The following is a 16,316-nucleotide window of genomic DNA, read 5'->3' as shown; positions in this document are numbered from 1 at the left end:
GTGCATTGCAATGATTTTATATGTTCATACAAGGAAAATATGCGCTGTGTGTTTGATATCCAAATGTTACTTAAAATGTTATGATGCTATTGACTTATAAAACCATATAACAATTACAGCGCAGAAACAGGTGATCACGGCCCTTCTAGTCCGTGCCGAATGCTTACTCTCACCTAGTCCCACCGACCTGCACTCAGCCCATAACCCTCCATTCCTTTCCTGTCCATATAGCTATCCAATTTTTCGTTAAATGATAATATCGAACCTGCCTCTACCACTTCTACTGGAAGTTCGTTCAACACTTACTTCAAGCTCCCCTGTCCTCCGCTGATAATTGACTTATCACTATATTCAAGTGAGGAAAATATGCGCTGTGTGTTTAATATTAAATTCGTTAGATAAACCCTTTTAGAAATGAAATTGAGTGTATTGGCTACTTATCACCCATATTCTGGTCGTGAACAAGGAAACACAAGGAAATCACATCAATTTATTATTTAGAGATACAGCTTGGTAAGGGGCAGGGGCCTTCCAGGCCAGAGAATCCATGCTGCCAACTACACCAGTCTGACCAGTTAAACACAGAAAACCAACAGCACAATACAGGCCCTTTGGCCCACAAAGCTGTGCCGAACGTGTACTTACCTTAGAAACTACTAGGGTTACCCACAGCCGTCTATTTTTCTAAGCTCCGTGAACCCATCCAGGAGTCTCTTAAAAAACCCTCTTGTATCTGCCTCCACCACCATTGCTGGCAGCCCATTCCACACACTCACCACTCTCTATGTAAAAAAACTTACCCCTGACATCTCCTCTGTACCCATTTCCAAGCACCTTAAAACTGTGTCCTCTCGTGCTAGCCATTTCAGCCCTGGGAAGAAGCCTCTGACTATCCACACGATCAATGCCTCTCATCATCTTGTACACCTCTAACCGATCACCTGTCATCCTCTGTCGCTCCAAGGAGAAAAGGCCGAGTTCACTCAACCTATTCTCATAAGGCATGCTCCCCAATCCAAGCAACATCCTTGTAAATCTCTTCACCCTTTCTATAGTTTCCACATCCTTCCTGTAGTGAGGCGACCAGAACTGAGCACAGTGAAGCCAACAAGCTGTAGGTGTCTGGAAAACGGGAGGAGGCTGCAGCACCCAGAGGAAACCCACACAGTCACGGGGAGAATGTACAGACAGTGGCAGGAATTGATCACGGGCTGCTGGTGTTGTAATAGCTTAATGCTAACCGTTAAGCTGCCAAGCTGCCCCTTGGTACGTACCAACCCAGTGTGAATTAATCATGGTTCTCCTCAGCATTCTGCGTCTCTTGTGCATTCAGTTGTTACGGGGAATGCCAGTAATGCGTGATGTTTGCACCTTGTTACAGAAGATGCCAGCTGAGGAAATCACCTATGAAACACTGAAGAAAGCAATAGGTAGGTCCAGCTTCTTTCTGAGAGCAGTGCATCTCCCTGCAGTGGGGGTTCTCGCATGCTGGGCTGCAGTTTGCTGTAAATGGGCATGGCATCTTGCTGCACTGATGCTGCAGTCAAACCGCTGCTGTTGTGCCTCCAGTAGAACCTCTCAACGCATGAATTGTATGGGGACACTGACTTGTGACACTTCCAGCTAGTGAAGAAACTGATCAAATCCTGATGATAGAGTAAAGTTGCAAAGACTCGAGGGCCTGAGTCACAGGGAGCGATTGGGCAGACTTTATTCCGTAGGACATGGGAGAGTGAGTCACGTGGAGCGATTGGGCAGACTTTATTCCGTAGGACATGGGAGAGTGAGTCACGTGGAGCGATTGGGCAGACTTTATTCAGTAGGACATGGGAGAGTGAGTCACGTGGAGCGATTGGGCAGACTTTATTCAGTAGGACATGGGAGAGTGAGTCGCGTGGAGCGATTGGGCAGACTTTATTCAGTAGGACATGGGAGAGTGAGTCGCGTGGAGCGATTGGGCAGACTTTATTCAGTAGGACATGGGAGAGTGAGTCGCGTGGAGCGATTGGGCAGACTTTATTCAGTAGGACATGGGAGAGTGAGTCACAGGAAGAGATTGGGCAGACTTTATTCTTTGGGATGTAGGAGACCGAGGGGTGACCTTATAGGACTGTGTAAAGTCACGTGGAGTGTAAGCAGGGTGAATGCATGCAACTTTATTTCCCAGAAAAAGGGGATCAAAGAGGACTGGGGATAAGTTTTTGGTGAGGGGAGAAGGATTTGGAAAGTATCTGCAGGGCAACTTTATATTCAGAGGGTGATGGGTACTTGGAATGAGCTGCCAGAGGAAGTGGTTGTGGTGGGTACAATAACAAAATTTCAAAGCCATTTGGACAGGTGCGTGGATAGGAAATATCTAGTGGCAATGAATTCCACAGATTCACACCTCTTTGGTAAAAGAAATTCCTCCTCATACCTGTTGATTGATTGTGCCGTGTCTTTTGTCCAGAAGATGGTGGAGCAGTGGAAGAACAAGAGAAAGAGAGGAGGCGACTGGTGGTGGAGAAGTTTCAGAAGGCTCCATTTGAGGAGATTGCAGCCCACTGTGGAGCAAGGGTAAGGATTGCTCTGTAAGGACTGTGCCCACTGTAAAGGATGTGCCCCGTAAGGACTGTGCCCACTGTAAAGGATGTGCCCCATAAGGACTGTGCCCACTGTAAAGGATGTGCCCCGTAAGGACTGTGCCCACTGTAAAGGATGTGCCCCGTAAGGACTGTGCCCACTGTAAAGGATGTGCCCCATAAGGACTGTGCCCACTGTAAAGGATGTGCCCTGTAAGGACTGTGCCCACTGTAAAGGATGTGCCCCATAAGGACTGTGCCCACTGTAAAGGATGTGCCCCATAAGGACTGTGCCCACTGTAAAGGATGTGCTCTGTAAGGACTGTGCCCACTGTAAAGGATGTGCTCTGTAAGGACTGTGCCCACTGTAAAGGATGTGCCCTGTAAGGACTGTGCCCACTGTAAAGGATGTGCCCCATAAGGACTGTGCCCACTGTAAAGGATGTGCCCCGTAAGGACTGTGCCCACTGTAAAGGATGTGCCCCGTAAGGACTGTGCCCACTGTAAAGGATGTGCCCCGTAAGGACTGTGCCCACTGTAAAGGATGTGCCCCATAAGGACTGTGCCCACTGTAAAGGATGTGCCCCGTAAGGACTGTGCCCACTGTAAAGGATGTGCTCTGTAAGGACTGTGCCCACTGTAAAGGATGTGCCCCATAAGGACTGTGCCCACTGTAAAGGATGTGCCCTGTAAGGACTGTGCCCACTGTAAAGGATGTGCCCCATAAGGACTGTGCCCACTGTAAAGGATGTGCCCTGTAAGGACTGTGCCCACTGTAAAGGATGTGCCCCGTAAGGACTGTGCCCACTGTAAAGGATGTGCCCCATAAGGACTGTGCCCACTGTAAAGGATGTGCCCCATAAGGACTGTGCCCACTGTAAAGGATGTGCCCTGTAAGGACTGTGCCCACTGTAAAGGATGTGCCCCATAAGGACTGTGCCCACTGTAAAGGATGTGCTCTGTAAGGACTGTGCCCACTGTAAAGGATGTGCTCTGTAAGGACTGTGCCCACTGTAAAGGATGTGCCCCATAAGGACTGTGCCCACTGTAAAGGATGTGCTCTGTAAGGACTGTGCCCACTGTAAAGGATGTGCCCCGTAAGGACTGTGCCCACTGTAAAGGATGTGCCCCATAAGGACTGTGCCCACTGTAAAGGATGTGCCCCATAAGGACTGTGCCCACTGTAAAGGATGTGCCCCATAAGGACTGTGCCCACTGTAAAGGATGTGCTCTGTAAGGACTGTGCCCACTGTAAAGGATGTGCTCTGTAAGGACTGTGCCCACTGTAAAGGATGTGCCCCGTAAGGACTGTGCCCACTGTAAAGGATGTGCCCCGTAAGGACTGTGCCCACTGTAAAGGATGTGCCCCGTAAGGACTGTGCCCACTGTAAAGGATGTGCCCCGTAAGGACTGTGCCCACTGTAAAGGATGTGCCCCATAAGGACTGTGCCCACTGTAAAGGATGTGCCCCATAAGGACTGTGCCCACTGTAAAGGATGTGCCCCATAAGGACTGTGCCCACTGTAAAGGATGTGCCCTGTAAGGACTGTGCCCACTGTAAAGGATGTGCCCCATAAGGACTGTGCCCACTGTAAAGGATGTGCCCCGTAAGGACTGTGCCCACTGTAAAGGATGTGCCCTGTAAGGACTGTGCCCACTGTAAAGGATGTGCCCCATAAGGACTGTGCCCACTGTAAAGGATGTGCCCCATAAGGACTGTGCCCACTGTAAAGGATGTGCCCCGTAAGGACTGTGCCCACTGTAAAGGATGTGCCCCATAAGGACTGTGCCCACTGTAAAGGATGTGCCCCGTAAGGACTGTGCCCACTGTAAAGGATGTGCCCCATAAGGACTGTGCCCACTGTAAAGGATGTGCTCTGTAAGGACTGTGCCCACTGTAAAGGATGTGCCCCGTAAGGACTGTGCCCACTGTAAAGGATGTGCCCCATAAGGACTGTGCCCACTGTAAAGGATGTGCCCCGTAAGGACTGTGCCCACTGTAAAGGATGTGCCCCATAAGGACTGTGCCCACTGTAAAGGATGTGCCCTGTAAGGACTGTGCCCACTGTAAAGGATGTGCCCCCTAAGGACTGTGCCCACTGTAAAGGATGTGCCCCATAAGGACTGTGCCCACTGTAAAGGATGTGCCCCGTAAGGACTGTGCCCACTGTAAAGGATGTGCCCCGTAAGGACTGTGCCCACTGTAAAGGATGTGCCCTGTAAGGACTGTGCCCACTGTAAAGGATGTGCCCCATAAGGACTGTGCCCACTGTAAAGGATGTGCCCCGTAAGGACTGTGCCCACTGTAAAGGATGTGCCCCATAAGGACTGTGCCCACTGTAAAGGATGTGCCCCGTAAGGACTGTGCCCACTGTAAAGGATGTGCCCCATAAGGACTGTGCCCACTGTAAAGGATGTGCCCCATAAGGACTGTGCCCACTGTAAAGGATGTGCCCCATAAGGACTGTGCCCACTGTAAAGGATGTGCCCTGTAAGGACTGTGCCCACTGTAAAGGATGTGCCCCATAAGGACTGTGCCCACTGTAAAGGATGTGCCCCATAAGGACTGTGCCCACTGTAAAGGATGTGCCCCATAAGGACTGTGCCCACTGTAAAGGATGTGCCCCATAAGGACTGTGCCCACTGTAAAGGATGTGCCCCATAAGGACTGTGCCCACTGTAAAGGATGTGCCCTGTAAGGACTGTGCCCACTGTAAAGGATGTGCCCTGTAAGGACTGTGCCCACTGTAAAGGATGTGCCCCATAAGGACTGTGCCCACTGTAAAGGATGTGCCCTGTAAGGACTGTGCCCACTGTAAAGGATGTGCTCTGTAAGCACTGTGCCCACTGTAAAGGATGTGCCCCATAAGGACTGTGCCCACTGTAAAGGATGTGCCCTGTAAGGACTGTGCCCACTGTAAAGGATGTGCCCCATAAGGACTGTGCCCACTGTAAAGGATGTGCCCCATAAGGACTGTGCCCACTGTAAAGGATGTGCCCCATAAGGACTGTGCCCACTGTAAAGGATGTGCCCTGTAAGGACTGTGCCCACTGTGGAGAGAGGATAAGGCTGTGCCCTGTAAAGACTGTGCCCACTGTGAAGGATGTGCCCTGTAAGAATTGTGCCCACTGTGGAGCGAGGATGACATCATTTGCAATGAATTCCATAGACTCACCACCCTCAGATTAAATAAATTCCTCCTTATCTCTGTTCTAACTAGAAGTCCCTCTATTCTGAGTCTGTGTCCTCTGGTCCCAGACTCTCCCACTATAGGAAACGTCCTTTCCATATCCACCCTATCTATGCCCAGCCAGTCGATGTCAGCTTTTACCCCCACGTGAACAAACAATTCTAGCCTCCTGAACACTTCAACCCCACCACCTCCTTTAAACTGATCCCTTTCTCTTCACTGCAGTTTCATCTCACTGCCCTGGTGTGCTGTAGCACTCTCTGGGTAGCATTTCCCACACATTGATGGTGCAGTGCACTGGGATCAAGAGGTCTCAATGAGGCATTTGTTCCCCTCCCACTGCAGGAGATAGGAGATGTTAATTTCAAATAATGAAACAAGTTTGGAATAAAAACTATACCATTTGTGATCTTGAAACCATGAGGTTCTCACCAAGTCTATAAGGCCAAAAGACATCGGAGTAGAGTGACTTGGCAATTGTCGTTAGCTGCCGTCTGTGGCAATTAATTCTACAAATCTCAACCCTCTGGCTGAAGAACTTCCTCCTCATCTCAGTTCAGAATCAGAATCAGGTTTATTATCACCAGCATGTGATGTGAAATTAGTTAACTTAGCAGCAGTTCAATGTAATACATCATATAGAAACATAGAAACATAGAAAATAGGTGCAGGAGTAGGCCATTCGGCCCTTCGAGCCTGCACCGCCATTTATTATGATCATGACTAATCAACCAACTCAGAACCCTGCCCCAGCCTTCCCTCCATACCCCTTGACCCCGTAGCCACAAGGGCCATATCTTAAATATAGCCAATGAACTGGCCTCAACAGTTTGCTGTGGCAGAGAATTCCACAGATTCACCACTCTCTGTGTGAAGAAGTTTTTCCTAATCTCGGTCCTAAAAGGCTTCCCCTCTATCCTCAAACTGTGACCCCTCGTTCTGGACTTCCCCAACATCGGGAACAATCTTCCTGCATCTAGCCTGTCCAATCCCTTTAGGATCTTATACGTTTCAATCAGATCCCCCCACAATCTTCTAAATTCCAACGAGTACAAGCCCAGTTCATCCAGTCTTTCTTCATATGAAAGTCCTGCCATCCCAGGAATCAATCTGGTGAACCTTCTTTGTACTCCCTCTATGGCAAAGATGTCTTTCCTCAGATTAGGGGACCAAAACTGCACACAATACTCCAGGTGTGGTCTCAGCAAGGCCTTGTACAACTGCAGTAGTACCTCCCTGCTCCTGTACTCGAATCCTCTCGCTATAAATGCCAGCATACCATTCGCCTTTTTCACCGCCTGCTGTACCTGCATGCCCACTTTCAATGACTGGTGTATAATGACACCCAGGTCTCGTTGCACCTCCCCTTTTCCTAATCGGCCACCATTCAGATAATAATCTGTTTTCCTATTTTTACCACCAAAGTGGATAACTTCACATTTATCCACATTAAATTGCATCTGCCATGAATTTGCCCACTCACCCAACCTATCCAAGTCACCCTGCATCCTCTTAGCATCCTCCTCACAGCTAACACTGCCACCCAGCTTCGTGTCATCCGCAAACTTGGAGATGCTGCATTTAATTCCCTCATCCAAGTCATTAATATATATTGTAAACAACTGGGGTCCCAGCACTGAGCCTTGCGGTACCCCACTAGTCACCGCCTGCCATTCTGAAATTCATATAGCAGAGGAAAAAATTATAATAAAATTATAATAAATAAAATAAAAACAATAATAATAAACAAACAAGTAAATCAATTGCAGTATACGAATATTGAATAGATTTTTAAAACGTGCAAGAATAGAAATACTGTATATCAAACAAAACGTGAGGTAGTGTCCAAAGATTCAAAGTCCATTTAGGAATCGGATGGTAGAGGGGAAGAAGCCGTTCATGAATCACTGAGTGTGTGCCTTCAGGCTTCTGTATCTCCTACCTGAATGTAACAGTGAGAAAAGGACATGCCCTGGGTGCTGGAGGTCCTTAATAATGGACGCTGCCTTTCTGAGATACCACTGTTACGTACCCCGTAACTGGGTTGCCAAACCAGCAGAAATGGATCACTCAGTTGGAGTCTGGAGTACTAGAACTAAGAAAGTTTTATTAAAGAAACAAGCAACACAGTAATCGAAAGGATAATAAATGCAACAGTTCAGCGATGATAAACACACATGTGCACAGAAATAAGATAACAGCATCAATCAAGCTCTATCGTTGTCTAGGGGTAAATGACCAATTTCAAAGTGACTCAAAGTTCAGTCCAGTTTAGTAGTTCAGTTCGCAGTAATCGTTGCCATGGCGATGGACAACATGGGGGAAGAGAGAGAGAGAACGGGAACAACTGATCATTCAGACACGGCTTCACTCACAGACCAGCGATATGGCTCACAAACAGCTTTTTGGGTGGGTCCTTGGTGATGTCACCTGAGGTCACCGACTGTGACCCCTCCTCCAGATGCGGTCGATCCTCTGCAGTGAACCCGGCACCCAGGCAAGGGCGGACACACACCGGGTTCCCGCTGATCGTACCTTTCCACCCTGGCCGTTGTCTGGTACTTCCCACCGACTCGTGAGAAGCATACCGCTTCCAGGGTCTTGTTACCTCGGGTGGCGTGTGTCCTGCCTTATCGAACCGGTCCCTTTTTATCCCCCTGCTGGGGTATCGCCTGTCCATCACTTCAAACAGTTCAAGGTTCAAAGCGGGGAGCCGCTCCAGACAGCTCTCTCTCCCACGTCCCTTCATTACACATCCCCAGACGCTGCTCCATTGTTCCTTATCTCTCCTTCCCCTGAGGGCAGGTGGCAGACCACTTGCTGATGTCACTGATGCTAACCCAGGCCAGCAAACATCTTAATTTTATGTGTATTCTCGTCACACCACTCTCTGAAGATGTCCTGGGTACTTTGTAGGTTGGTACCCAATGTGGAGCTGACTAGATTTACAACCCTCTGCAGCTTCTTTTGGTCTTGTGCCATAGCCCCTCCATACCAGACAGTGATGCAGACTGTCAGAATGCTCTCCATGGTACAGCTATAGATGTTTTTGAGTGTTTTTGTTGACATACCAAATCTCTTCAAACTCCTAATGAAGTATAGCTGCCATCTTGCCTCCTTTATAACTATATCAATATATTCGGATCAGGTTAGATCCTCAGAGATCTTGACACCCAGGAACTTGAAGCTGCTCACTTTCTCCACTTCTGATCCCTCTATGAGGATTGGTATGTGTTCCTTCGTCTTGCCCTTCCTGAAGTCCACACTCAGCTCTTTCATCTTACTGACGTTGAGTGCCAGGTTGTTGCTGCGACACCTCTCCACTAGTTGGCATATCTCACACCTGTACGCCCTCTTGTATCCATCTGATATTCTACCAACAATGTCAGCAAAGTTATAGATGGTATTTGAGCTGTGCCTAGCCGCACAGTCACGTGTATTGTTACAAGAATCACCCCTTGTAATAATGATCGGTGAGACATAGAGAATCTGTATTTATGGACAAGTAACTTATCATTTCAACTAAAGCACGTGGGTTCACAAACTGTCTCTGTGCGCACCCTACTAGAATTCCCTGACAGTCCATGAGCAGTGTAGACTCTGGGGAAAGGAGTCTACATTGGCCAGGCATTCCTTGTGGTCCTGATTTCCATGTGTCTGGGGGTCCTCCTTATCAGAGATGGTTGGTCTCTGGCTGCTGCAGAGTTATTTCCCCTGTGTATTTGCAGCTCCTGAGTCTTATACAGTTCCTCATCAATTGAACCATTGGATTTCCATCCCATTGGCTCAAGGTCACCTGACCTACCTGGGTCACCACATTACTGGTCATTGTGCAGGGCTACAACCAACACCATTTCATGGCTCTGCCTACCCCAGCCTTGTGTATTTGTGTCTCTACACTCTGACTGGTCCAAACCAGTTAAATGAGGCAACCCAGCCAGAGTCTAACGAGATTACAGATTGCAGGTCTGGCATTTTACATAACAAGTAGCTGCTCCTCTGAAAATGGTCTCAGGTTTATTGCTCTGATTAGATTGTCCCAGAACAAACATCAGTTCAGAGTCCATTCCTTTTACATAACAAATGGCTATTTGTTTGAGAATGGTCTCGGGTTTAGCTGATCATTACCTGAAGCTTCCTGTGTCAACATTCAGTTGCTCTGATTAGATTATCCAAGAGCAAGAAACTGTTCGGAGTACACAAAATGGGGGGAAACAAAGACAACTGGCTTGTCTGCTTCCCCTGTCCTTGATCAGACTGAAGTTTCTTATGGCCCACAGCATATAGAGAGTAGAGCAGTGGGCTACGCACTCACCTCTGAGGTGCACCAGTGTTGATCATCAGCGAGGAGGATATGTTATCACCAATCCACACAGATTGTAGTCTTCCAGTTAGGAAGTCGAGGATCTAATTGCAGAGGGAGGTATAGAAGCCCGGGCTCTGCAACTTCTCAATCAGGATTGTGGGAATGATGGTATTAAATGCTGAGCTATAGTCGACGAACAGCATCCTGACGTAGGTGTTTGTGTTGTCCAGGTGGTCTAAAGCCGTGTGGAGAGCCATTGAGATTGTGTCTGCCGTTGACCTATTGTGGCGTTAGGCAAATTGCAATGGGTCCAGGTCCTTGCTGAGTTCTAAAGGGATGTCCCTCTATTCTGATTCTGTACCCCTTGGTCCTAGACTCCCCTTCTCTTGGAAACCTCCTCTCCACGTCTAGTCTATCCAGACATTTCAATATTTGAAAGATTTCAGTGAGATCCCTCCTCATTCTTCTAAACTTCAGTGAGTACAAGCCTTTTCAAGAAGGAATATATTGGGAATGATGGTGAGTTTTGATTTCTGAGATACTGTGATATTGTACATTTGCTTACGCCTTCTCATTTCTTTAATTACAGGCGACTGTTCTGCAGAATAAACTGAATCAAATATTTGAGATAACAATCAGGTAAATTCTATGACAGCCTATCTGAGTGCTCCAACAGGTTTACATGCTATCAGTTCCCTTCATTCCAGCTGCACAGTGAAAGGATCTTCCTTTAGTCTGTGCCTATAATGAGAATCATAGAGTCACAGGACACTACAGCACAGAAACAGGCCCTTTGGCCCATCTAGTCTGTGCGGAACTCTTAATCTGCCTAATCCCATTGACCTGCACCTGGGCCATATCCCTCCATACCCTCCTATCCATGTATTTAACCAAATTCCTCTTAAATGTTAAAATCAAACCATATCCATCCCCTCGGCTGGCAGCTTATTCCAAACTCTCACCACCCTCTGAGTGACGAAGTTCTCCCTCATGTTCCCCTTGAACATTTCACCTGAGGTGCTGAGCAAGCTGGTGCTGTGGTTTAGAAGAGCAGAAAGGTGCAGTGGACTACAGTGGTGACAGGAGATTCCATAGTCAGAGAAACAGAGACGAGACTCTGTGGGCACAATGGAAACACCTGGATGGCATGTCTCCTCCCAGATGCCAGGGTTAGGGGTGTCTTGGACGGGTCCACAGCATTATCAAGGATGAGAGTGAGCAGCCAGAAGTCTTGTCAGTACCTCCAGTTGAACTCTGTCTTTTTGTGTGTTTCCCCCTAGCTGTCAGTCTGTGGCTTTGTATTGCCATGTGCTCCTGTCCCCGCTCCTGCTCTACTCCGGCCCCTGTATTATTGAGTAGTCAGTCACTCATCTGTTTCTCATTACTACCTGTATTGTGTCTCATTGTGCTCCACCTATCATCTGCCTCTCTGTTTATTGCTCAGTGTATTTCAGTCCTGTGATTTCACCTGTTTGGTGCCAGACTGTGCCAGTGAGTTTTCCTGAGCCTTTCCAGCATTTGCATTTTCATTTTCATTTGCATTTGCACTCATTGTGCTCCACCTATCATCTGCTCCTCTGTTTATTGCTCAGTGTATTTCAGTCCTGTGTTTTGTTGCCAGATTGTGCCAGTGAGTTTTCCTGAGCCTTTCCAGTATTTGTATCTGAACTCTGTCTGTCTGAATATCAACTCTGCCCGTTTCCTGAATCTGGTTTTTGAATTTCTCTGGATGTTTTGATCTCCGCCTGAACTTTGATGCTGACTTTGTTTGCACCTTGGGATTTGTTGCTGAATTAATATCACTATGTACACAGTACCTGGTCTGCGATTGGATCCCTGCCCCAGCGCCCTGACAGTACAACCTGGCCAGAATGGATCCAGCAGACCCCGGTTGTCTGAGAGATATCCTAGAACAACAGGGAGACTCCAGAACCAGTGGAGTCTGCGTTCAGGGCAGTAGAGTCATTTTCTGCCGATGTAGCCGATCTTGGGGCCCAGGTTCAGTCTCTCCAACTGCCCCAGAGCGTCCATCAACATTCTGTGACTGCATCTTCTACCCTGCCCTCTGTGTCCTCGCATGCTCCCGTCCAAGAGCCCCGTCTGCCTCCTCCAGAAAAGTACTCGGGTGAGCCCGGTACCTGCCACTCTTTTCTTTCCCAGTGCACCCTCATTTTTGAATTACAACTCACCACCTTTCCGACTGATCGAGCAAACTAGCCTACATCATCATCCAACTGTCCGGTCGGGCGAGAGAATGGGGAACAGCTGTCTGGGAGGCAGGCTCCCCTTTCTGCATCAGTTTTCAGTTATTTTCTGAGGAGATGAGAAAAGGGTTTGATTGTTCCAAATGCAAACACGAGAAAATCTGCAGATGCTGCCTTCTCAGCCCGAAACGTCGACTGTACTTCTTCCTATAGATGCTGCCTGGCCTGCTGTGTTCCACCAGCATTTTGTGTGTGTTGATTGTTACAAACATGAGAGAGAGGCTGCCCGTGAAATGCTGCACATGCACCAGGGGTGCAGATCTGTGTCAGATTACACCATAGAGTTCCAGACCCTAGCCACCTCCAGCAGCTGGAACTCGGAGGCACAGTACAACACCTTCCTGAACGGCCTCTCCAAGGACATCAAAGATGAGCTGGTCACCCAGGACCTTCCTGCCACCTTTGAAGCCCTGGTGGATTTGGCCATCTGTATTGATGTTCGCCTTCAGCAGTGCTGCAGAGGGCCCCTGGGGGGGGCACTGGGTGATTTCCAATCTCCTCGTCAGTCTACATTGCCCTGCCGTTTGCCCCCGTCTACAATTCCTGTTCCAGAGCCCAAGCTTTGCATGTTGACTGTACCCTCCTGATGCCAACAGAAAGACAAAGGAGAATCAGTACCCGTTCCTGTCTGTACTGTGATCAACCAGACCACTTCATCTCCCCCTGCCCAGTAAAAGCCAGCGCTCACCAGTAGGACGAGGAGTACTGGTGAGCGTGACCCCTGTCCGGCCCTCCTCGACGCCACTCACTCTCATCCCTGCTTCTCTGGAGTGGGGCGTCCAAATGCGAGCAGTCTCCGCCTTGGTGGATTCTGGTGCGGAGGGGTGTTTTATCGATTCCAGCTTGGCTGCCCAGTGGGAATTACCCACGTCTGCTCTCCAGTCACCATTGGTGGCCAACGCCTTGAACAGTCAGAGACTGGCTAATATCACCCAGGTCACGGCCCCTGTGAGTCTCAGTTTATCCAGCAGCTATCATGAACAGTTAACCCTTTATGTTATTGACTGTCCTCAAGCTCCCATTGTCTTGGGCCATCCCTGGTTAGTTAGACACAACACCCGCATTGACTGGCTCAGTCTCAAGATTGTAGGCTGGAGCCCGTTCTGTCACTCCCACTGCCTCCGCCATGCTCAGATCCCCTTGTCTCCAAGCCCAGATCTCCCCCTGAGTAATTTCCGCACCTTAGTGCCATCCCTCCTGAATACATGGACCTCAAGGCTGTGTTCAGCAAGTCCCGGGCCACTTCCCTACTGCCTCATCATCCATATGATTGTGCCATTGACCTCTTGCATGGCACATCTTCCCCCAAGGAGCCGCCTGTATTCCCTGTCCGTACCTGAAACAGGAGCCATGAGTAAGTACATTCAAGAGTCTCTGGCTGCAGGCATCATCCGGCTGTCTTCCTCCCCTGTTGGGGCCGGTTTTTACTTTGTTGAAAAGAAGGACGGCTCCTTGCGGCCATGCATTGATTATCAGGGACTGAATGAAGTCAATGTTAAGAACCGTTACCCTCTTCCGCTCATGACTTTGGTACCTGAACTACCGCAAGGAGCCTCAGTTTTCACCAAGCCTACAATCTTGTCCGCATCCGCGAAGGGAACGAGTGGAAATTGGCCTTCACCACCACCTCAGGCCACTACGAGTATCTGGTCATGCCATTGGATCCCATCGATGTCCCCGCCATCTTCCAAGTCTGGTAAATGACGTTCTCGGGGACATGCTAAACCAATTTTTTTTTTGTGTGTGTGTGTATCTCGACGACATTTTGATTTTTTTTCTAAGACCCTCGCTGAACACACAGGTCACATCTGCAGAGTTCTCCAGCACCTACTGGAGAACCAGCTCTTTGTGAAAGCTGAGAAATGTGAGTTTCATCACAATACAGGCTCCTTCCTGGGGTATGTAATTTCAGGCGGTTCCATTCAGATGGACCAACAGAATGTCAAGGCAGTAGTTGAATGGCCCCAACCAGCGACTCGTCGGGAAAACATAGAAATATAGAAAACATACAGCACAATACAGGCCCTTCAGCCCACAAAGCTGTGCTGAACATGTCCTTAACCTTAGAAGAACCTAGGCTTTACCCATAACCCTCTATTTTTCTAAGCTCCATGTAGCCATCCAGGAGTCTCTTAAAAGACCCTATTGTTTCCGCCCCCACCACTGCCACTGGCAGCCCATTCCACGTACCCACTACTCTCTACGTCGTTTTTTTAAAAAAAGGAAACACACTTACCCCTGACATATCCTTTGTACCTACTTCCAAGCACCTTAAAACTGTGCCCTCTCATGCTAGCCATTTTAGCCCTGGGAAAAAGCCTCTGACTATCCACACGATCAATGCCTCTCATGATCTTGAACACCTCTATCAGGTCACCTCTCATCATCTGCTGCTCCAAGGAGAAAAGGCCGAGTTCACTCACCCTATTCTCATAAGGCATGCTCCCCAATCCAGGCAATGTAAATCTCCTCTGCACCCTTTCTATGATTTCCACATCCTTCCTGTAGTGAGGCAACCAGAATTGAGCACAGTACTCCAAGTGGGGTTTGACCAGGGTCCTATATAGCTGTAACATTATCTCTCGGCTCTTAAACTCAATCCCACGATTGATGAAGGCCAATACACTGTATGCCTTCTTAACCACAGAGTCAACCTGCGCAGCAGCTTTGAGTGTCCAATGGACTCGGACCCCAAGATCCCTCTGATCCTTCACACAGCCAAGAGCCCTGCCATTAATGCTATATTCTGCCATCATATTTGACCTACCAAAATGAACCACCTCACACTTAGTCCTGACGAAGGGTCTGGGCCTGAAACGTCGACTGCACCTCTTCCTACAGATGCTGCTTGGCCTGCTGCGTTCACCAGCAACTTTGATGTGTGTTGCTTGAATTTCCAGCATCTGCAGAATTCCTGTTGTTTGCACCTCACACTTATCTGGGTTGAACTCCATCTGCCACTTCTCAGCCCAGTTTTGTATCCTATCAATGTCCCGCTGTAACCTCTGACAGCCCTCCACACTATCCACAACACCCTCAACCTTTGTGTCATCAGCAAACTTACTAACCCATCCCTTCACTTCCTCATCCAGGTCATTTATAAAAATCACAAAGAGCAGGGGTCCCAGAACAGATCCCTGAGGCACACCACTGGTCACCGATCTCCATGCAGAATATGACCTGTCTACAACCACTCTTTGCCTTCTGTGGGCAAGTCAGTTCTGGATCCACAAAGCAATGTCCCCTTGGATCCCATGCCGCCTTACTTTCTCAATAAGCCTTGCATAGGGTACCTTGTCAAATTTGATATCAAATATCAAGTTGCAATGCTTCTTGGGCTCCGCTAACTTCTATCGCCACTTCATCGGAATTTACAGTAGACTGGCTGCACCACTCACTGCTCTTACCTCGTCTGCTGTCAGATTCTCCTGGTCCTGCTGCTGAAAAAGTGTTCTCTGACCTGAAGGAACGTTTCACCTCTGCCCCCATCCTGATTCAACCCGACACCGACCAGCAGTTCATTGTGGAGATGGATGCATCTGACATTGGCGTAGGAGCTGTTGTCTGTCAGCACTCGGCCAAGGATGAGAAGGTACACCCCTGCGCCACCTTCTCTCACCACCTCACTGCCACGGAGCAGAATTACGATGTTGGAAACTGGGAGTTGCTGGCTGTGAAGCTAGCTCTGGAGGCATTGGCTTGAGGGAGCAAAGATGCTATTCTTAGTCTGGACTGATGATAGGAATCTGGAATATGTCCATACGGCCAAGCATCTCAACTCCCGTCACGCTCGTTCGTTCCTGTTTTACTTAAGATTCAATTTTACTCTGTCCTTCCACCCCGGTTGCAAGAATGGAAAACCTGATGCCCTCTCCCGAAGATTTCCCTCCTCTGAGACCCCTGAGGTCCCCGATGTCATCCTCCCTGCTCACTGTCTCGTGGGTACAGCGCAATGAGACATTGAATCCATTGTGCAAGCTGCTCAACAGAGCGA

General features: G+C 48.6%; 1 protein-coding gene across 7 annotated transcripts in view; it reads left to right on the top strand.

Moving 5' to 3' along the window:
* Window positions 1–16,316, top strand: part of LOC134350026 (protein EFR3 homolog B-like) — a 299,220-nt gene that overhangs the window by 266,976 nt on the left and 15,928 nt on the right. For 4 of the 7 annotated variants that reach the window (XM_063054925.1, XM_063054930.1, XM_063054932.1 and 1 more), the window contains 3 exons: window positions 1,382–1,430; window positions 2,450–2,556; window positions 10,648–10,697. In XM_063054925.1, coding sequence (XP_062910995.1) covers window positions 1,382–1,430; window positions 2,450–2,556; window positions 10,648–10,697 — 206 coding nt within the window. The remainder of the gene's footprint in view (window positions 1–1,381; window positions 1,431–2,449; window positions 2,557–10,647; window positions 10,698–16,316) is intronic. The other 3 variants (XM_063054929.1, XM_063054928.1, XM_063054927.1) reach the window with 3 other exon arrangements.

The sequence above is a fragment of the Mobula hypostoma genome, chromosome 8, assembly GCF_963921235.1.
Source record: "Mobula hypostoma chromosome 8, sMobHyp1.1, whole genome shotgun sequence".
NCBI lineage: Eukaryota > Metazoa > Chordata > Chondrichthyes > Myliobatiformes > Myliobatidae > Mobula > Mobula hypostoma.
This window is presented reverse-complemented; position numbering and strand designations above follow the sequence as displayed.